Genomic DNA, 23,939 nt, shown 5'->3' with positions numbered 1-23,939 from the left:
ACTCATTTGAAAAAACAGCAAAACTGGGGGAAGGAGGGAGAAAGTATAAAAAGTAAATATATTGACGGTCATGGTCCACAGTCTTACTGTGTGACTCTATGTTTACAGCATCCTACAGTATCTTGTGGCCTCCTATTGTTCCATCTTAAAGAGCATCAATAAAAGCACATGCAGTATTATTGCTTTTTTATACATAATAACCCAGTTTAATTTATTTTACCTTAGTATAAGCTTGTCATGCATATCAAAAAACATATGGAAAGTTGTCTATCAGAAAAAATATATTCATGTGATCTTATTGAAAACTAAATGACTGAAATCTAAAGACTTGTGAGTCATGTCAACTTCAAAGACCACTTCTATACATCTGGATCATAGCTGAAGTAAAAATTAAATTATTTTTCTATAAGCCTTGGCAGAATTGCAGATTTCAGTTAAGATAACATTCAGCATTTTTCACAACAAATAACTGAGTTACTTCAAAGTTTTACACCCAAGACACTTCATTGGACAAAAACTGATGATGGAAAGTAAGCAGAATATTTCCATATAATTGAGAAGGAAACTCAGAGGCTGTTTTGTTTTCTCTTTCTTAAACTAACAAATTCATGTTTCAGTGTCTTTATTGCTTTAATATTTCACCCTTTTTTTGCTCAACTCTTTTAATAAAAGAAATAATTCTGGGAAAAGCTATAACTAAGTTAAGACCACATAAAATAATTTACGCTGGAAAACAGCTGAGTTACCTCATTACTTGATTGTTTGATAGTGCGGAGTTGCAACCCCTTAGGACTCAAAGATATGCAGAAGGAATGTTTCATATTCATTTTCTATCAAAAGCACTACAGCTAATCCAACTATTTGCTAAAATAAATAGGATTTATAAAAATTCAAATGCACAATAACCTCACTCATCTTGACTAAGCACTCAGACACTCCTATTCATGAACATCTCACTGTACTACTGGAGCCTCCCTGCTGCTTCATGCAAATGCATTTATGATTCATGTTCTTTACATAAATCAAATTACACTACAGCAACCGGAAAATTCTACAAAGAATTTCACTATCAGAAAATTAAAAAGAAAGACCAAAGAAAATATCAAAAGCCACATGGAAATAAAATGAGAGGTATCAGAAAACTTGTACTGCATTAAATAATCTATTTTTATGAACTAAGTCCCATTTTGTATTCATCAAGGAAAAGGTACATTTTCACCTTGTGTTACCCAACACAGAATAAAAAATTTAAAGCAAGAATCCCAGTGACAGAAAGGCAGATACAGAGACAAATAGGACAAGACAAACTATGAAAGAGCAACAGAACATACGTTTTAGTCAACTGAATTAATAGCCTGTGTTGTACTATGTATACAGTCAAGTGGAACCTTCACAGAGCAACTTAGGCCCTCTATTTGGGAGCTTGTAATCCAAGATGTGCCTTTGGGCACTTCTACGAGTGTATAAAAGCTATAAATTATCCTGTCTTCAGGATGCTTTTATCGTACATTAGCTACCACAAGGCAAATGCAAAAATTTATTCCTGAGGAAGACACATGAGGATAACTTTTTCCCTGACAAACTAAATGCAAAAGTAGATTAAAAGAGAAAAAAAAAAGGTTAAAACTAAGCATCTTGGAATAATAGAAAAACCCTGAAACTGAAAAATAATTTGAAGAAAATAAACATCACTAAAAGAAACTGCTGCTGACAGTAATTAAATTACTTTACTAACAACGTTTCAGCAGTATCTTTGCTAAGTGATAGCTCGAAAAGGAGAGAACAAGGCACTACAGCTGCATTTGGAATTTTCTATATTAGCTACACACTTGGATTTTGTCCCAATGTTTCTACAGCAGAATGTTTTTAATTTTACATTTATTAGCATGATAGGTTATTGAATAACAATTGTGACAGCTTATAGTTCATTATAAGATATACAGCATTTCAAGCAGATAATAATAAATGCTGTTATTACAATGACTTTGGTTTCATGTCATTGGTATAATAAAACATCTGCCCAGAAATCTCAATTTAATTAAGTCTATTGCATCTATGCATAAATATTGCATTAAACCAGTATTATTTCCCATACACTTAAAAATAACATATCAGCCTATTTTCATTACATTCCTTCCACAAAGATGCTTAACATTTAATTGCCCAATGAAACGAACAGTATATTTCTAAGGTTTCATATTCACAGAGACAAAACTAGAAAATAAAAAAGTAGTGCAATTAAACATTGTTAAAATATAATAGGAAATCTGATCTTCTAATATATATTTTCAATTTTACTGTGTACAGGCTTTAGCTTCTTCACAAAGTACCTCATGACCCAGTACCTGACAAAGGAACACCTCATGCAGACAGTTACATACTGTAGCATTTACCAAAAGCTTTACAGTTATTAAAATAGAACACATAAAATATCTTGCATCATCTAAAGGTATCAGGCAAAAATGACCATCTACATTTTAAACTGAATTTTAAACTGAATTTGTGTACAAATTCAGTGTACCTCTTTTCTGGTTTGAATGAATCCATGTCTAGAACGTGGTCCCGAAATCCCATCTGGATCTTTCAGCAGCACTTAAATTAAAGGAATTACTCTTGTTCCTCTAAATGCGTAAACCATTGGCCGTCACCGAGAGGTGATGGACAGAAAGCATGTTACTCACCAATAAAGTAGTTGTTTCCCAATGCAAGCATCTCTTCAGAAAGAACAAGTCCACCCAGTGCCTGGAGAAGAGTGACACTTCTGCCATCAATGAGTGAACACTGTTTAAATCCAGTGCTTGTGACTTTCCATAGCAGAATGAGAGAAGCAGTAGCATCTTGCCTTATTCTAAGAAAAGAAATAATGAGAATATTTAGACTGAGGGAAATTTGTGTTATTAGGAAATACATCACCGTAGAACAAAAGCTTATCGATAAAGAAGAAAAATTTAAATTTAGCAAGCATGGAATCAGGAAAAGTCCTGAAGATTTTTAGCATGTCCACAAAATTAAAAAATGCTTCAACTGTAAGATTTTCATAATAGTATATGTAATAGCAGATTAAATCATACAGAGTCCCAGCTTCCAATACTTGAAGGTCACCATCTTACTGCCCAAGAAGAGTTTTACATAAATATCACGTAATAGTTAAGGAGCCTTATTCAGTCTTTGTATTTATGCCTTTTTGAGTAGCACCTCCACTCTACATCTACAATGCCATCATTTTCTGCAGCTGAAGTACATCCAGGGCTCTTGTTTACTGAAGAACATTCAATGTTCGCTCAATACAGGGAGACAGATCCTTGTAGAAATCCCCATTTGTTTGACAGACCGGATCGAAGATTCGGGACAGTTTATTCTTTTAAATCAAATGAGTCATGCAATGCTCCCAAGGTCACTGAGTCCATGGTGTCTTCCTGAATATTGACAGATTGGATATAGGGTTTACTAGTGCATATACACTGTTGGCTCCATTAGGAAGCGCTGTACTCTGTGCTACTGTTTCTGTCCTCTCAGGATATATTTTTTCCAAAGAAACAATAAAAACCTGTCATGTTTCTGGCAAGTTCCCAAATATTTGGGCATTAATTTCCTCAGAAGGAATCCCAGAGGAGTTTAAACAGTCCTCCAAAAAATTCAAACACAACTACATCCAACTGCTAAAAACTGATAATTCTCTCTTGCTGAAAACAGACTTCCAAATACCTGGAGATGTTCTGTTCCATAATTTTCTGTAATAAAATTATTTCAATCCTGCTCAAAACACAAGGAAATTGTCATTTTTCATTTGACTTCAAAACAACAACGTTTTGCAATCATGCATGACTCAAGTTGAAAAAATGTTGCAACTAGACATCATAAGAAAAATTTTTACAGTATTTTGGGTCCTCTTTAAGAAAAGACCATTGCTGACCATCTCATTTAAGAACAGGATAGAAACTAGTTTCACAGTTTAAGTCACACCTGACAATCAAAACAAAACAAACTTATTAAACTCAAATTATTATCCTTTCATAGGTAGCCATTGAACCAGATATGTTACTTGGGCCTTTAACATAGGAAATAAAATGAAATAAAGATAGTTTCCCTGACCTGTCCTAATCCACCCAGATATGAAACACAATTAAATGTATATAGTGTAAAATCATCAAAAATTACTATGTACTCTGCAACCTCCTTTAAAATGGGGTCCCTCCATTTTAAATAGAGCTTTAGAATCCACAAATGCCAGCTTTTTCCTGATTCCAAGAAAAGATACTTGTTTGCTTTCAGATTCCAGCCAGCCAGAGCATCCACACTCACAGATCTCTTCCTGGCTTAGGCTTAAGGCTCATGAATGAGCACAATTCAAAGTGCCGTGGGAAGGGTAGGACACCCCCACGTTTAACAGTTACTGCTCCAAACTGTCTGCAGCTTGTCTGCTTGCATCGGTTTGTTTTTTCCTGTGAGCATGGCCTTTTTTAACAGAAACCTGGGATCCTGAAAGATAAGATGACAGTATGAGAAAAGGAGGCTATTTTGGGAAAATCTAAGTCTAAAATTGCAGTAAAGCTGTGAGCCAGAGAGCTACGTTGGCAGATTTTTATTTAAAATAAAATTTCCAATAAGAAAATGCCTCATCCCAGCTGACAGAATCAGATCTTTCTAGGAAGTTAGGTTCTGTTAATTAAAAGTAACAAAGCAAGCATGTGAGGGAAAAAGTAAGAGTTTGAAAAGCAAATAACAGAATAAATTCAAATTTTTGAGAAACATGGTTTGTAGGACATACACAAAGATTTCACAGCTGATGATGACACCCAAAGCAATAAACCAGCAATCGAGTACAAATGCACAAAATACAGGCATTTATATAGTCAACGATAACATTTTCTACCAGCAAGTTCATCTTGAGATTAAAGGGTGTAAAAAAGTGTTCACTGCATGAAGTAGAAAGGAAATGTCATATCTTCTTCAAACTGACATCTTCAACACGTCTGCCCTAATTTCTATTGCATTATGATAGCCCCGAGACAGCTTACACGCTTACATTTTCTAAAACATTAAATATCTGGGGAAAATGACGCCAAGCAAAGCGCTGCGATGGCACCACTTGATGCCTGAAGTCTGTCTGCAGTTCTCTCATAGACCTTTAGCCATCTGACAGATCTGCCTGCCTGAAAAACTGTTGTCTAAAATATCCAGTCAAATGAGAATAAAAGCATTTTTGTATTTCATCACACAGAATGAATATTCTTACTTTATTGATGTATTCTGTGGAACTTCAAAGGAGACAAGCCGGCCTCCAGCAGAGCTATTGGAACTGGCATTTCCACAAGCCACATCTGGCATTATCTGAAAATAAAAATAGCTTTATTTAACACTAAATGAGAAAATTTGACCAATGAAAACATGAAAGAATTTTTTTACAAATGACATGAATAGCCCAGCAGTCATCTTTTAAAAATCCTCAGAAAGGACCAAAACATTCACCGAAACCTTTATGCTGACAACAAATGTTCTGAAAATTTACATAACCATCCTTTTAGGTTTTTATTTTAACAAAAAATTCCTGCATGTAAGTGTGAACTTCTAAAGGCATCTTCTTTTAAAAGTGAACATGTTTAGAAAAAGATGAATAGGCTTCTGGTCTTTTAAAATAATAAATAAAGCTCTAACATTTGCCACATCCAAGAAATATTGCATCAGTAATTTATGCGTTCTTGGAGGATTTATAATAGCAAATATATTGTCTTTGTATTATATTACGTTTTTTTCCAAACATGGTTCCTTTAAAAAACACTCTCCCACTTGTCCATTGCTATTCTTTGCAAGTAAAAGTTGCTCAGACAAACAGCGCTTTCAGATGGAAAAAAATGATGATCACAGTTGAGAGTGAAAGGATGTGTTTGCCAAATCTAGTGATGCCTACCAGGCATAGAAATCAGTTAGTTCATTAACTAAATCAAGACACCATGAAAGATGTCACACATCACAAAGCAATCACAGACAGACTCCTCAATTATTCAGATCTTCAAAAGTAGTAATTTCCTAAAGACATTTTGAAAATCATTAATGTTTCCAAGGATATATTTATTTCAAATAAGTAATATTTTATGTGGCACAATTGAATCTATTACTTAAATTAACATCATCAGTAGTTTTAAAGGACTAGTTTTCAAGTATCTTCATCAGCTTGCTATGAAATATCACACTGCAAAAAGAAACCCAATAAACCAGTTTAATCTTCAGATTTCTAGGAAGAGTTTGCCATGTTATATTTTCAGTCATGGAGAACATGTGCGCAAGCTTTTTACATCAGCTTTGTTGAACAGGCAAAAATGCAACCTGACACCCTTCCATGAACTAATTTTACATCCAAGAAAAAGTCAGAATCCAATTTATAACCTTAAATAAAATTCAAATTCACATTCTAAACATTATTATGAAACACATGTGAAAACAGGAACAACAGAAGTCCAGAATACAATGCAAGTAATAATTTTTTAGGAGACTCAGAGCTTATTTCAACTCAGGCAAGACAAATACACAGTATTGACATTTCCTGATGTGAATGATTTCCCAATGTCTAGATTACATTATTCATTGTTGAATTCCCTGGAACATATAATATGAACACAGGTAGTTTATGAAAATAAAGTCAGATGCAATTTTATTGTATTTGTTCAAGTGAATTAAAAAAAAAATGATATGTCCATTACAATTTTTAAATCTCAGGAGTCAAAATTATGGAGCTAACATTAAAAGCATGATGAATCCAAAGTTAATATGGCTAACACTCTTCCTGTGCCAACAGGAAAAATGTCCCCATTTAAACTTCCATTTTTTTTGAGAATCTCTATGTCTACTAGAATAAAGGGAAAAAAGAAATCAACATCTCTATTCTCACACAGTCTTATACTACATCTAAAAATACACTCCTTTTATAGTATTTCTATAGTTTTACAATTTCATGCACCTATTACCTTGGAACACAAGTGGGAAAACTGTAATTTATGCATTTCATTTAACTTACTGTTTAATATCAGAAGTTTGTAAAGGGTATTGATCTCTTTGAAACTCAAATTAAAAAAAAAAAACATAAAAATATAGAAGCAAGAGCTGAACAAAGTGGTTGCATAACAAGAGCTGAGATTTGACCTTGAGAAAATGGAAAAACAAACAAAAAAACCACTGAGCAAAAAACTTTAACTTGCAAACACTTCAGAATTTAGGATTAATCAGCAGGAAAAGCACACATAGGAAATACTGCAATGATAATCAGAAGAGTGAAAGGCAAAGTGAATGATTTTGACTCTTCTATTAAGAGATTTGTAATGTTTGATGTCTTTATCTAGGAAGTCCGTTTGTAATTGGCCCTGACTTCAAGCTCTAAGAATCTGATAAAATAATCATATAAACCAGTAGGACACTAAAACCAGGATTTTACAAAGCCAAAATTCTAATTTCTTTTATATATTAAAACCCCTGATACTCGGATCAGACAAAAAAACAAGGGCAGAAGCAGCAGCTCTCATAAGGAACAAGAAATGGTCCCAGCAGTGTCCTATTTCAGGCAAATACTATAGAGACAAAAATGACAGTTTTGACACCTGAATTAAGAAACAAATTGCAGTTTTTCCACAGCTGTGAGAAGTATGTATAAAGATTTTTAACTATGTCTCTTTCATGTCTTAACAGAGCTCTCTGCAAAACTAAGCAACTGAAGAATGGGGGCAAAGACAACCAACACATCACAATAATAAAGGACACTCAGAAGATTAAACCAACCTGTAATTTTCATTCCCCCCCCAAAAAAAAAAAAATTAAAAGAATTACATCTAACTACAATGACATCAAGCTCTTCTAGAATTCCTCCAAAGTATTCAGCAGTACAGAACCAAGGAAGTTCCTTGGGGAACAGACTTATATCTATAACACAGATAATGCAACTACTTAACAAATAGTCACCAAAGAAAACAAAATCTTCATGCACCTGCCAGAGCCTGAAGAATATTTAGGAATTGATTACAAAGATAAGCTCCTGTGTCAACAGAGAATACATTCAAGAGCTGCTCTTGACAACCTTACTTAGAGTTTAAAATTATTATCAAATTGTTGATAGTAAATACAGAATTCCTCTTCACATACATCTTCCATGACTTTGTATCTAAATAATTTTATGTTTTTTAAAAGATAATTTATAAAAATTATATTTATGCTTTGAATACTTTAAAACTTTACACAGGTAAAAGAGCATCATTTGAGAAAGCAAGAGTGAAATCTTGAGAAGAGTACTTATTCCTGTAATCTCTACTTGGACCTTAACAAGGCATCACTGACTGGCTACATTTCCTTACCAGGAAATGGTAAGTAGTGTAGCAGTAGTGTAGATGAGATTGCAAAGAAAATCAGGTGTGGTACCTAAAAAGAAAGCAACAGACTATTCTTCCATATTACAACTTTTCTGAAGAAATTAAATAGTGTGAACTGTACAGCTACTCTCCTGCCTTATACAAACCAGAATAATGAGATATACACTTAATGCAACAAGTGCTGAAATACATACATAAATCCCAAGGCAATATTTTTACATGAGTGAGTGCCTTTATTACATTGATAAGTGTACTAGACTTTAATTCAATGAGGCTAAGAAGAGTAGCACACAGACACTGTCTACATTTATGCAGCCTCTCAGTACTGAAATTAGTTCTTTGAAGATAGGTATATGAAATTTCATAGTATATTTCTTGAAAAGCTGAGTAGACATTTGTAATTCTACAAGAACTTATCAACGTGAGCAGACTAATCCTGAACGGTACAAAATACAGCAATTCTGCCACTGCAATACGTTTGCGTTTCTTTTGTATCTCCAGCCCCTGAGTTCACAAAATTGCAGAAGGCTTTTACTTCTTGCAAAACATGCCACACTTTCCTCAAACTTGAAAGTGGTCTGTAAGTGGAATGGTCAAATTTATATGAGCTTTAGAAATTGCTTACTACCCTATTAAGAAGATAATAAAGATTATTTCTGAAATCTAACAGATACTTCCAAATACTGGAAGAGGCTGCCTAGGTATCCTGTGCACTCTTCATCCTTTGAGTTAAGACTCAGTTGAACACAATTCTGAGCAACCTGCTCCAGCTGACCCTGCTTTGAGCAAGGAGTTCAGATTAGACAATGTCCAGAGATCCCTTCCAACCTCACCTACACTGATGCTGTGAGTGAAAATTCACCCAATGAGCCAATTGCCCACTAAGTCTTTGCTGTAAATTGCCATTGTAACTTCAGTGACACCACAGCTTTCACAAAACCCCACTCCAGCATATAAGAGTTTCATTTCATTCAGATGTCCCCAAAGCTTACACAAATAAGTGTGTGTGAACGTGTGTGCACACTCATGCACACACAGACACCTGTGTATTTTTAATTGAAACCTTCCTCCTGTGCTAGCTGAGAATGTTCTCTTTGATTTATCTCTTGTCTTTCAAACTCAAAAAGCTGTTCTCCTGTTTTTGCGTCCTTATGAGGCAACAAAGAAATCTGCATGGTCTTACAGCCAGAGCAAAGTGGGGCAAATTAGCCTGGAATTAAACAGAATATATGAATGCACACGTCATTCTTGAACTAAATAAAAGAAATGGATACAAACTCATCTTACAGCAAAGAAAAAAAAACTATGCTTAAAACTTTAAACATATTTGAAAAGACATTATAGTAATGCAAAGAGCAGGAAAATTAGTTCTTTGAGAAAAACAAGGCTGTGTTCTGGGGTGGTGTCCCATGAAAACTGACTGACTTGTTCATTAGGAATGATAACCTGTCAGTTCTTCAGTGGCACAGAAACTGTCACGATAAATGCATTATCAGGAATGGTCTTGTAAATGCTGCTTATTTCAAATCTTCTTCCAAGGGATTTCATACTAATTTTCAATTCAATAAAGCAAGTTTTGTAACGCGATATTTGGCTTTTTTGAACATATAACCACTTTTCTATCAGGACAGGGCCTGCAGGATTTAATTTCTTCCAGCCCTCTAAGGGTGGCAAGAAGTATCCCTTATTTTTTAAGAAATATAACATCTTTGGCAGTCTTCCTTATGCGAGGGAAAAATAATATGTGAAAGAAAGAAAATAGGTTACATACTGACTATAGACCTTGAACAGCTGTCTGCAAATAATTAAAAAGTGAAAAGAGAAGTAAGAAAATATAAGGCAGTATAATAGAACTATAAGAGGGGGATCTATTACTATCTACTTGTAATCAAGATGCCAAGCAATGAAGCAGGATCACTTCTGGCACAGAAATCCAATTCAGAACAAAACAATAAAAGAAAAAAAGAGAGAAAAAAAATCAGTTCCAGTACCCTTCCCTGTAGCATGAAAAACTACTGTTTCTGAAAATCATGTAGCTTAACCTCCACACAAGTGTACTTGTTTCTACCCTCTAGAGTTTCACATGGGACAATGCTTGAAAGAAAACCAGAATAAAAAGAAAATTGAGGTTTATTTCTAACATATCTCACCAGTGGGAGAGAAAAGCAATAGTGTTCAGAGCAGTAGTAGTGCCTCTGAAGAATACCAAGGGAGGCTGACAGACTGCATCCAAAACCAGTATCAAATGAAGAAGGTTTCCCAGTTATTGTAGCGCTGAAATGGGAGGTAAGGAAGGCTGCATATCCACCTGAGGAATTCTGTTGCTGGCAGTTTATTTCTTTGCTCATTTGAGCAAAAGGCCCTTTGTAGAATCAGCAATCACACCACCAAGAGGATCCAGTGCATCTTGATGCCTGACAATCCTCCAGATAACACTGTGAAAACTTTGTATTTCTGTCACGGACTACCAACGTCAATATTAGAGGCAGATGCATCAGCAGGCACAGGAGGTTATCTTACCCAATGACACTTTCTCAGATAGATTACCTGGGTTATCATATTAACCATCTGCCTTCTGGTCTCAAGCTGGCCACCAAAATCAATGTCAACTTCATAAAATCTGCTGTTCATCCCATACAGGTTTTGGCTGGGATGGATTTGATTTTTTTCGCAGTAGCTTTCATGGTGCTGTGATTTGGATTTGTGATGAGCACAGGGTTGATAACAGGGATGTTTTAGCTATCACTGAACGGTGCTTACACAGCATCAAGGCCTTTTCTCTTTCTTAGACTGCCCTGCCAGCAAGTAGGCTGGGGGTGCACAGGTTTGGGGGACCACAGTGGAACAGCTGACCCCAAATGACCAAAGGGACATCCCACACCATACAATGTCATGCTCAGTAATAAAACTGGGGGTGGGAGGTGGAAGTTGGCCAGGGCTGCTGTTGCTCAGAGACTGGCTGGGCATTGGTTACTTGGTGGTGAGTAACTGGGGCTTTTCACATCATTTGTTTTGTTTAGGTTTTTAATTTATTTTTCTTTATAGCTTTCTTTTTCTTCCTTTTTTTTTAATTATTAAACTGTCTTTATCTCCCCATGAGTTCTCACACTTTTACCCTTCCAATTCTCATTGGATGGGGGAGTGAGCAAGTGGCTGTGTGGGGTTTAGCTGCCTATCCTCTGCTGACGTCCCAGCACAGCCATTCAATAAATATTACTTCCATGAACAATTAATAGTCATTTATTATTCCAAAGTGTAAGGAGATAATAAAGGTAAACACTGTATGAACGAGCTCATCAAGCTAAAATTTCACGCAGTCAAATCTTTACATGCAGAGTATGAGCTCAGGTCACTGGAGAGTAAATTGGGACGTACATTTCAACCAAAGACTGTCAAGTCAGCTGGAGATATTTCTACACAAAACACTGGAAGACAGTAAACACATCAGGTTTGTTTTTTTTTTTTTCTCCTCAGACTCTCTAAGACTTCCAGACAGGATGATTCCTGAAGGAGGAGTAAAGAATCCAGCTACTTTTTAAAGACAGTTCTGGATAACCAAAAGTCCTGAGCCTACCCACCAACATAGCTTCAGATGAGCGAGCCTTCAGTATCTTGATGGAATTGCACTCACTAGAATTCCCTATAAGGGTATTTCTGTTCTTGAAGAACTTTGATTTTAGGAAAGTTAGTATTTATGACCATCTATTAAACATCATTTAGCAATGGAACATAATAAACTAAGGTTTGTGTGAACTTCACGTAAGTTTTTTTTAGCATATTGAGTTTTTAGAGACATTTAAGGTTTTGCTTTGAAAAGAAATATAATAAAGACTATTACTTATCCAGAGATGCTTGCATCAATTGTCTATCAGAATGGTGTTTGTACAAAAAATTCCATAAACAAATATCATAGAGAAGAGAGTGAAGTTACAGATTTATCCTAGAAGAAAGTTAAAATTATTTTAGCAAAATCTGTGTTTCCTTCTACCTCCCATGTGTTTGTAGGATATCTTCTTCTAAAAACAAAAGAAACATATTAGAGATTTCTAAAACAAATCTTACATACAGGTAGAAGATCTGTCCTTAGTCAAACCAGAATTATACATGTTCTAGTACATTAACAGCAATCATAAGAGGGAATGTCAAGAAAATAGGTTAAGAAAAGGGTAAGCATATATACTCCAGCCTTCACCCATTTCCATGACAAATATTTTCCTAAGATATCATTCCTAAGGATGGAGTTTCTATTCTGTTTTTAGCAGTCTCAAACGGATCTCTCTTCAGTGATTCCATTCAGATTCTGTTCTGTTCCTCATTCTACCCCCATACCAACCTTGTCAAAAAGTGCATAAACCTTTAACAACACATAAAGTAGTCAAGATTCAAAGGTCCTTGTTTCAAGGGACCTTAAGCATATTCCATTGTTGCAGAGGAGGAGCACTCCCTTTCAGGATTTTCCACTTGACTCAGCCATACTCCTTTTAAATGCTTATAATTTACTGACTAAAGGACACACGTAAAACAAATGCTGTCCTCACTGCAAGGGGAATTAGAAGTTTATTGTAGCCTCTAATCACTAGTTCCAAAACCTTGAATCTGAGCACAAAACTGAAGTATAAATAGAAGGTTAGGCTAGGACTCACGTGCTCAGCATTCTAATTCCTGGCTGTGCACCTGGCAAATCGCTTTACTGTTCTGAGCTTTAGTGTCTCCATCTGTAAAATGTGAAGAATACTGCTGATTTCCTTTGAAAAGAATTTGAGATCTATTATGGAAAAGTAATATATAAGAGTATGGTACTACTATTCTTAGAGTTGATTTTGTACACAGAAACTTTTATTAAATCCATTAATTGAGTATGATTAATGAGATTTATTTTTTTCTTCTGCTATTGGCTAATATATACCTCTTCTACACTGTAACAAAAAGATGATTGAACTGGAGAAATGTGGATTGTTAGTTGGATCTCTCTTGCAAGTGGAATAAGGTAATTGCCCCAAATAAGAAAAAGAGTTCTCTTTCAACAGCTGAGCACAAAGACAAATTCGTATTATATGAAAGAAATCAACTAGAGAAAATATTCTTGTCTAGGATCTGTGTTTTTACTCCTTAATCTGCATATCAGGAAAAGATTAATTTCCTGTATCAAGACCTCTCTGAGAAATGAAACTGTATCCAAACACATTTTTAATTTTTCTACTGCTTCAGATAATACTGAGATGGTTCATCCGAGCAAACAGTGCTAAATATATCCCTGGGATCAAGGAATGCAGAAAACATGTTCAACCATAAGCATACATTGTGCATCTCCTAGACAGTCTACTTCTCTCTGGTGTTCGTATTTTGAGTTGCCAAAACGTCCTGGAAAAGCTTCCCTGTAAACTTCATCCTTGCAAGATAGTGAAAGCTTTCACTTGGAAAGATTCTGGCAACATTTCTCTCTGAGAAAAAAGAATCTGGAGAACAATAGTTCACTTGCAGTATCAGCATAGAATAATTTGGAAAACTGACTGTCTTGGAAGATTTAAAAAAGCAAACAAACAACAACAACATGATAGTGTCAGCCTTTGAATCTCAACAAAGATCAAAACAGTACATTTTTGCAATACAAAATCTAAAGTTACTTTAATTTTTTCCTTTTAAGAGAGCAAGAAAGGATCAAGCTTTGCAAAGTTCTTAAAGCTATGAGGAAAGGTAGTATTTTTCTTATTAACACTTAACTTTTTAATTTTGAAGCCTCCACCAAAGAGGCTTTGGAACACAAACCAAATCAACTCTCTTCAAGGCAAATCAACTCTCTTCAGTTTAATATAGATCAGAGACAATGTCTTGAATCAGCAACTGAAATCCCTTTGTTTCAGATAATCATCTCTGTCACTGCAAATTCCAAAGAACAAGGTAGAAGGTCATTATGCCACAGTAGAGAGCTTGTGAAAAATACAAGACCCATCATAATATATTAAAAACATGTCAACACCAGCAATTTCCTAATAGGGCAACAAGTAATTTCCATTTTAGTGTTCATAGTGCAATTGCAATTGATAACTTCTCAGGAATAATACAGAAGAATAATAATTTCTCAGGAAGAATACAGAAGACATGCAGAAAGGGGAACTTGAGCTACTAAAATACACGCTTGCAAACAATCTGTTTGACTGAAATTCTTAGTGAACCTGCCTAAAATGCAAACTAGGCAAAAATGTTACTTATACAATACCAGACCACAGATTGAGGAAGACACACCAGGGAAATCTGGTACAGGGAAGAGGATGCCCTTAATTGATCAGGACATATGGAGCGACCATGCAGAGATGAGACTGCATTTAAGCTAAGTAATAAGAGCAGATCATTGTTTGGTTCTGCTTCAGTGCTCTCTCCAAACTCCATCCTTGGTGCCCGACATATGTTCTACCGAAAAATAACAGAGAGGGGAGATGGAATTCCAAGAAATAAAGCTTTGTGCTCCAGACATTGCCTACCAGAACTCCTACTGAAATGGGAGACAGCCCTATAAATACTTATACCTCAGATATAATCTGAGGGTCATAACACATCGAACATATACTTTACATATGTTGATTCTGCTTTGAAAAATTGATTTAAATGAATTTTGCAGTAAAAATATCTACAAATTTTTTTGGACTAGCAAAGAATGATGAAAAACACACTTCTTCCAGAATTAAACGCATACCTGTTCACTTCCTCATTATGTACTGTGTGAAAACACCTCAGGAGAATCAAACTCATTGAAACACTTTAAAAAGAGATACAGTGGACATTTTCCCTATTTTACCTGAATAAACTGAAATGAAATACTTCACAAGGCCTTTCTCAATAAGAAAAAATGTCACAAAGATTCAATTCTTTGCCTACAGAAATTAAAATATTTCTTCATCAACAAGATTCAATACCCCTAGTGCTTGGTACTAAGCTGGTCATTACTTTAACAGTAACTAGGTAAAGTTTGATACTTTTTTTAAACATTTGCAGACACTAGAGTCCATGCAAGACATTTAAGCATTACTAAAAAACTGCGTACAAGACAGTAGAAAGCAAAGGATCATATGTTATGTGCCTTCCAGTTGTAGTTTTGCCAGGTAGTGTTAAGTTTGAGATTGTTTGTAAGAGTTACAACAAACATTTAAAAGTTTAAATATTTAAAAGTTTCCATCACTGTCACTGCATCTCCAGAGCTGTGCACTGTGTAATACACTAACTACCAATTTAATCCTTAATTAACTATGTTTTCTTAACACTGTAGGAACCTCTTTTTTTCAAAGCAACACATGATTATAACTGCAAATAGCAAAAAATATATTAAAGGTATTGCTTTAGCCTTTATTTTTGCCTAAATTTATTTGATGTTTGGAGAGACAAATGCCTGCAAGAAACAATATTATTCCATTTCAAAGAAGCACCTAATACAACACGTTGGCCAGCTTAAGCCCATTACTTGTAACATATATCAAATGGGTTTTTGTGTTTAATTTTACTGGCATATTAACTCGGGGCAGAGATCATATCTTCAGTCCTCTCGTGTAGACGTCCACGAAATGATGCACAAATGACAACCCAAAAATGATAACACTTTTAAGGTTTTTTTCTGTGCATTTTCATTTAGACAGAATATTCTCACCTCTATTTCATCCCATTTCAGTTCTACCACCTTCTGTCCCGCTCTTGGCTGCCACGTAGGTAATGCCACAGTTGCTCTCGAGCGAGGCAGAACAACGTCGGGTTCCAAGGTGGGTGAGGTGGGGCTGCTCTGCCGTGGGGACGTCGCCTCTGTCCTTTCAGACACCGGAAGGCTGTGAAATGAGTGCTCACAGTTTGTTCCCTCATAGCCTTCACTGCACAGACAGAGGTAGCCATCACCGCTAGTGCTGCAGTTACCATGGTGACAGGGGTTGCTGGCACAAGGATCTGAAACAAACTGGAAAAAGCATATCATATAGGTCAGTTACTGATTATAAAGGATTTATTTCTGAGTTTTAAAAATACCATAAAACGGGATTCTTTCGCCCTACTGTATTTATCTTCTAAACATATTTATGAACCAAGCTCATCTTTGATGTATCTTCAAGGAGGTAAATTCAAAGGATTAAAGAAGAATACAAATTAATCTATATTAACTAATTTCCTCAGACCATTTATGCTAATTCACTGTTGCCACATTCAAGCAAAGAGATAAGCATGAAAAAAGAACATGGCCACTGTTCATTATCAGAAATTTTCAAAAACACTCTTAAAAGAGTAACCTATTCAGGGAAAACAAGAGGCATCTTGAAACTTAAGGGAGTAACGGAAATAGGAATGGGGCACAGAACTCGTACAGACCTCCAGGTCATGAAGCAGCTCTTTGTGGTCAGAGTTAACCACATCACACAATCCTATTCATGGACACAGCTTCCAGTGTAAAACAGCCGGGCCTTTTACCCACACCTCATTTTATGGACAGCAGTATCAAAATACAATTCATTTTGGTGCTGAAAACTTTCAGGCACTAGAAGGTAGGGGCAAAAAGTGCCTGCTCTTAAAACAGCATTTGTAGTAGCATAGGAAAAGACTGAGCTGAGTGATGTAGGAAATATCCTGTCCTAGCCTTGCATACCTTTAATTTCTAGCTTAAATTTACCTACAGCTAGTTTGTACTCAGTTTCTTACATCATCATTGACTTTCAGGTTAAATGTCTTCCCTCTTCTGTGCTGATTTTTACATCCATGATGTATTTATAGAATATATGTACAAACTCTTCTCAAGTTTCATCTCCTAGAAAAATAAGCCATGCTTGCCCAGTCTCCTCAGGGAGGACAAACCCTTTCCTCCAGACACATCCTCATTTTTGTACCTGGGACTCCAGAGTTTAGCACTGCCTTTTGGAAATGCATCAATATTTTTGCTTGTCCTGGAAACAGCTTCCTTGATAATAGTTCAGAATTGTCTGCCTTAGTGAGAATTAAATCACTCTGCTGGCTCAGTGTCATCATTTGACCATGACAGACACGCAGTTCCCTTGATTTGTCTTCACACCAAAGGGATTTCATCACTGGAATCAGACAGTTCCTCAGTCTCTAAATGCAAATTTCGCCCAAGAGCTCCGGTTCTAAAGGTTACCCAGTTCTTCCCTGTACAATATTCCAGTCCTTCCCTGAATAAGCAATGCTTCTTGTTACATCTCTCAGTAAAGAACCACCCTCATTTATTATTAAACATTTGTTTTAATTATCACAGGAATCACATAAACCTTATATATTGTTAATGTCAAAAAAACAAGTATTGGGTCTGTCTACACTAGGAATTTTACCTTTTCATCCGAAGGTCTCGTGTCAGGGACACCAAATCCTAATATTACACTTTCTTATATAAAACAGTACTATTATTGACCTCAGCTGGAATTCTTTCTTTGGCTGGAGTTTTTGTACACCCCAGACTCTGTAACATTTTTGGACAGAAAACAGAGGAAACATTATGATGAACGTTTATTTTGGGGTCAGTTAATGATGAATGTCAGACTTTGTACTGACTGATGTAAGAGTCAGAGGCAATGGAAGATACTTCAACATATATGATCTACTCCTTTATCTGGTGGGTTTGGTTGCAGCTCAGAATGTTATTTACTTTGCTTGGGGACACATCTCATACATATCAGGTGATACATCAGACATCAGGTTCAAGCTCTGACTCTTCTCCCTCTTTAAAACTCAACTATATAGCAATTTTATATATATAGCTGATATATCAAGAATCAAAGAAGTATAGATTTTTATTATCAGAAGGGCTTATGTCCTTAAAGTCTCTTTCTCCTGCAAATCAACAGAATATATAAGTTCTCCAAGAACAATTTCTAGATCTCTTCTCCACAAAACAATATTTAAGTGACAGAAAGGAACAATTTCCAGGAAGGAACAAAACTAGTTCTGTTCTATGGTTTGTCAGTTACATTTTAAGCTTGTTCCACTGCCAAGTACCAGAGATATTCACAGAAATTTCCTTTTCCTTTAAAAGCATTGAAGATAAAAAGTGTTGACATGTGAACAAAGCCCAGTTCAAAAACTGTTTGCAACAGTTTTTTCATATTCTAGTTTCTTCAACTAGATCTGAGTTTCAAAGACATGCCGATATTCTATTGTTGGATAAGCTCTTTACTCAGGCTTTCACAATGAATCCAAATTCACATTAACCCATTTTTTGTTAATAATTTAATTGTTCTTGTCACACCTAAAATGTTAAGGTTATTATTTGCAAACCTAGTAACAAGAAAGAAAAAATAACATTTTCAAACAATCACAAAGGGCACTTTTTCCCATTAGTGAATGCATCCATCCACTTTACCAGTAAAATAATACAAAATGCTGCGTGACACATACTATTTGCTGTAAACTGTTTTGAGCTTGTTTGACTGGGAACAGATGTGCTTGATGACAACCCTGCTTAGTGCTGCCCCTGCCACGTACTGAAAAACACCTTGTGCCTGAAGAACCACGCCTAACATTCCACACAGAGTGGAAATGAATATAACTAAAAGTGATAAATTTAGACGAAGAATAAAAAAAAAAGATGTGTGTAGATGTAGAACTTGAGCCATGGACTTTCCCAGAACTTAGTTTTATGAAGTACTTCACAGGATTTTATCATTCTCTTTTCTTGGTAGTAATTCTAAAGCTCAATTCTCTTTCAATAAGCCTATCAAACAAATCAATGTCCTTTGTGCATAAGTTCTCTGTTAAATTAGCAGATAAAAAGAGAGAAGCAAATATAATTGATTAATTTGTGTTGGTTGTAATGTGTCAATGGTTCCTCTAGTCCTCACCAGGATGGCAGCAATGATTAGCCAAGGGGTCTGAGAAACACCTCGACACAGTGAACAGCATGGCTACAACAAAATTAAAAGGCAGCAAAATTTCAAGGCTTAACCTTCAACAAACTATTGAAGCTCACAAAAAAAAATAAATAACTATCCTTGGTCTCATAAGTAAGAGTTAAACATAAGCATATTGCAAGCACACAACTAAAAGAGCCCCTTTTTAGCCATTCCTTGTGAACTTCACAGTATTTTAAGAGACTTGCATAGAGAAAAGGAGGAAGCAAGTAACACGTATGCATATAACCCACGATTAAATACTCACACAGTATGATCAATACTTAAAAAAATCTGGGGAGTTTTTAGGTGCAAAATTTCAATAACTATGATTAAGAAAGTATATTTAGTATTTAGATCTCTTGTTTTCATCCCAGTTTTTCCATTTAATAGTCTCTCTGTTTCCATAATATGTTTGTTGACTAAATAGGCAGAGCCAGCCACTGCAGCTGACAAAGCCAAGCTAAAAAGCATAAAATGTATTTGCATGTAGTAACTAATAACTATTCCATATGCCTGGACAGTTGTAATCTTTGGAGCATTTTTCCAATAGAATCCTAAGACAGATGAATACCAAGGTGCCCTTCATATCATAGTTAATTTTCCAAAGGCAGACTGATTATGGTATAAACACTGGGTTTGTTTTAGAGTCACACTCACAAACATGGATCATTTGCCAACCAGTCCAATTATTTCCTAAGGTTTCAGTTTAAGATAAAACACTACAGGATATAAATCTGCAAGTTCTTTCTGCCAGTACTACTTGTGGCGACACCAATTTGTCATTTGATGCTTATTCAGAATCTCTTCAAAGTGGTTCTACTTGTTCTACCTGGAGACAGTCCAGGTAGATCCTTCAGAGAGCTTCAAAAAATAGAATGATAAGTCTAAAGAGAGAACATTTTTCCAGCTAAAGGATGTTGTGGTTCTCAAATATGTAAAATGACTTTAGCTAGTTGGGATTTAGTCAGCTAACTTCTTCATGTGTTCTGGTAATAAGAGATTTTAAGAGAAATTCAAATCAGTAAAAGTTTTGCACCTACATTGCTGAAGAAATTCCTCAATACACAGACAACTCCCACAAGATCCACCACAAATCACCAGGATCAGGCACACAAATTCAATATATGCATGGTACATTAAAAATTACCAACTTCTGAATACTTTTAAAAGAAAATAATTAAAACTTACAATCTAAGCTATTATCTGCTTTTGATACAGTAAGGAGGGGGAAAAAAGACTTTTTTTTCCCTTACAAACACATTTGAAATATCATCTATTTTTGCATATGCATCTATTTGTGAAAAAGAGATGGAAACAGATTTAAATCTTTTACATGGCAATGGCAATAAAGACTATCTAGAATTGCAATCTCTTTGAGAAATGGTTTAATTATGTTCAAACTATTATTTAAACTCATTCTCATTCAATCCTTTACACAGTGAAGCTGTAAATCCCCTTCTATCACGCATTAAATATTAGTGCAAACTAGGACATTAAAGGCAAGGAAAAAAGATGAATTGAAATAGAAAAAAAAACCTCAAAACTTCCAAAAAGCAGCCACAGAAAAATCATTGAGATGAGTATATAAAACAAATGCATTTTCTTCTGTTTTGAGAAAAGACTCTCTTGTGACTCGGTAGGACTCAAGCAACATATCTGGGTTCAATTTCTGGCTCTCCCAGAGACATCCTGTGTGACCTGAGAACAGTCAGACTCTATCTCTGCCTCTTTCCCAACTGTAAAATGGAGATTACACTTCCCTTCTCACACTGCCTGTGTTGTCTGGTTAGAAAGTAATTATTTTTTCAGGATGGGAAGCACAGAGACAGATGTAGATAGGAACTCTCAAGTAGCAGTGAAATACAAATAAATGTAATCAAGAAATTCAGGTTTCTTTCAAACACTTCTTTGCTCTGACAAACATGCATTTAGAAAAATATCCAGCAAACTTAAAAGAAAAAATCCTAAATTACATCACCTCTTCTAATTAACCCATAAATGACAGAAAAATCATCTTGATAATGCATCTTTAGACACTGTATTCTTTCTTGAAACAAGATTTACTTGAAAACAAGTAGGTCGAAGAAAATATTAATTTTCCAACTGTGATCAAACGTAACAGAAATAAAACAAGTGTGTAATACGTTCTGATTATGGGAATAGGATGAATGAGAGCTTTTTGTCACATGAGGATGTAAAAATCAACCAGTATCAGCACCATGGTGTACAGAGATATTGCCACCTTAAATGGTTGTTTGTTACTTAAAAGCTGCTGCAATTTGCTTTGTGTTTGAGTTTAAGGACACTCTTCACAAGTAATTCTTCTACCACATGAGGAGAAGTAGTACCAGCTCAGAGTGAAACCCTGCCTGACAGGGTGCAGTGATCACAGATCAGACACTAGCCAGTCCATACAGGAATTGAAATACCACAATTTGTCAGAAGGAAAAAGTGCCATCGTGGTGCTATTTTATACCAGGAGGTGCCCACGTGCAACGAACTGCACCAATGTGAGCCCTGGTATCAGGGACTTGCAAGAATAGGCAGCCACAAAGTCATGGAAATCACTTTATACAGAGGTCCTGGAAGCCACAGCAATTGGGGCTTTCTTTGGCATCCCTCAAAACAGTGTAAGCAGGACAAAATATTTCTATCTAACATAAAACATCAATATGGCAGCTATATCCATTTCAGTTAATAGGAACTAACTACAAGCTGTAAGACAGGATTGGAATTAATCAAGATTTAGAAGGCTAAGGCCAAGAACTGTGTCAAACTGAAAATACAATGTAAGCCACTTCTTTCTGGAAGTAAACATTTACTGTTTTCATTTAGCAATTCAACTCAATGCCCCAACCCATCAAGAAAGCCATCAATAAATCTAATAAAGTGCAACCTTTATCAGATAATTCAGAATACGACTCTTTGAAACACCATTAACGGTGAGAATTTTGAATTCCTTCCAAGCTGCAATTCTCATTCCATGAGTTTTGAATATTCACAGTAATGAAACTGCCAGTGAATATAATAAAGGGATATAAAACACTTTTTTTACTTCAGTGAAGCAGCAAAAAAAGGCCTAAAGAAATTGTCTGTTTAATTGCAAACCAAAGCATGGCTGCTCAAATCTATCTGAAAAACCAGCAAACATAACAAGGCAAAATTTGAACAGCATGAGAGATTTTAAAAACAGGGCTCCAGCAAATGGCTAATTTACCCTTGTGTAATAAGTTACCAGACACCAACTGCTTTGCTCTACCTATCCTCAGGCACAGTTACCTCAAGGCACACTGAAATAACTGCCAAGTAAATTGAGATCACTCTCCCTCTCCCTCAACAAAAGGAAAATATCTGCTTCACGCTAACCACACAGAGCTGTCAGATGTCAGCATGTACATAAACAGTTATTGACAAGCACCTCACATTTTTTCCTCAGCTTTTCTCATCAGATAATTTTTGATCATTTCTTTTTAATATATATTTGCCTTTTTCTTGTTGTGAGAGGACATTCAATTTTTTTCATATTTGTCTAAATATAGTGGATTTATAATTACACTCCAAGTAGACAAACTAAGCCAACTTACTGTGATTTTCAGCAACGTCCATACTTGGCAAAGACATTTTTTAAAAAGCAAAACGAAGTCAGAATATCCATCCTGAAGATAGGTCAACTTCTTAAGACAATTACCAATAGATATGTGAAGATTAGCGTTGAGATTTTCTTATTGCAGCATCATCTCATTTTACTCTCAGTAAGGGTTGGCATCCTACAGCACAATTGTTAGATGAACCCCAGTGGCACTTTTATTACTGGTGGCAAAACTAGGGGGTAATTCTGAAGGTAAAGCACTATATCTGTTATAGTGGCACGATACATTTGTTTGTTTAGATCTTATGCTATTATTTCATTATTAAAACATCACACAGTGAAAGAACTATCAATCGTGTCTTTATTCTTAATACTTTTTTCCCTTTTTAGAAGTAATTTTTCTTGAGCAACAGTAGGGTGCACGAAATATTGTTTGAGAGGACATTAAGATATGAACCAATATGAGAATTAATAACGTTTTTTATTTCTTGAATGAACTAGTGAAAAGTTGAAATTAAGTAAATATGCTCCCTTAAATTATTCTAGAAGTCATTGACTTAAAAAATGTCAAGTAGAATTCCATAAAAAAACACACAAACAAGTGTTCCAACTTACATGTAAAAGATTTAAAGTTTTTTTTTAAGCAAAGATGTATTAATTTGAATTTAATTAATTTAAATTTACATGAATTGAAGTTTGAAGTTGAGTATATGGGTCACAGTCTAATCCAAAACTAACAATAATATTTCAAAATCTTGAAGTTCGGCCATGAATGCTCTAAGTTATGGTGGGATCAGGACTAGACCAGGGAGGAATACAGTTCAAATATCATTATGAAAAAAAATAATCCAAATCAATCTGTTATGGGAATTTTCAAAACTGAATAAAGAAATCAGTTAACCTACTGAAAGTAAGATGTTTTTGAACTCCTAAATTTTTAGCTGTTTTAAAAACAGTAGTATGCTATAACCTCCACAGTAATGCCAAGTTTTACACAATCTATGTATCTGTCCACCCTTACAAATATTGACCCCACTGAACAAACCAGATTTGACAGTTTTCTAGACATCTCAAAAATAACTAAATTTTTTACTTTTGTTGCATGAACAAGCAACCAGATAGAGGCCTATGTTATTG

At 35.3% G+C, this 23,939-nt stretch overlaps 1 protein-coding gene across 1 annotated transcript in view; it reads right to left on the bottom strand.

Moving 5' to 3' along the window:
• Nucleotides 1–23,939, bottom strand: part of DNER (delta/notch like EGF repeat containing) — a 119,863-nt gene that overhangs the window by 56,709 nt on the left and 39,215 nt on the right. Inside the window, exons 2-4 of the mRNA XM_027686217.1 lie at nucleotides 15,988–16,284; nucleotides 5,237–5,331; nucleotides 2,682–2,848 (exon numbers count right to left, since the gene is read on the bottom strand). Of these exons, the coding sequence (XP_027542018.1) occupies nucleotides 2,682–2,848; nucleotides 5,237–5,331; nucleotides 15,988–16,284 (559 nt within the window). The remainder of the gene's footprint in view (nucleotides 1–2,681; nucleotides 2,849–5,236; nucleotides 5,332–15,987; nucleotides 16,285–23,939) is intronic.

Source organism: Neopelma chrysocephalum, unplaced genomic scaffold, assembly GCF_003984885.1.
Source record: "Neopelma chrysocephalum unplaced genomic scaffold, ASM398488v2 Primary Assembly neopelma1_70, whole genome shotgun sequence".
Taxonomy (NCBI): Eukaryota; Metazoa; Chordata; class Aves; order Passeriformes; family Pipridae; genus Neopelma; species Neopelma chrysocephalum.
This window is presented reverse-complemented; position numbering and strand designations above follow the sequence as displayed.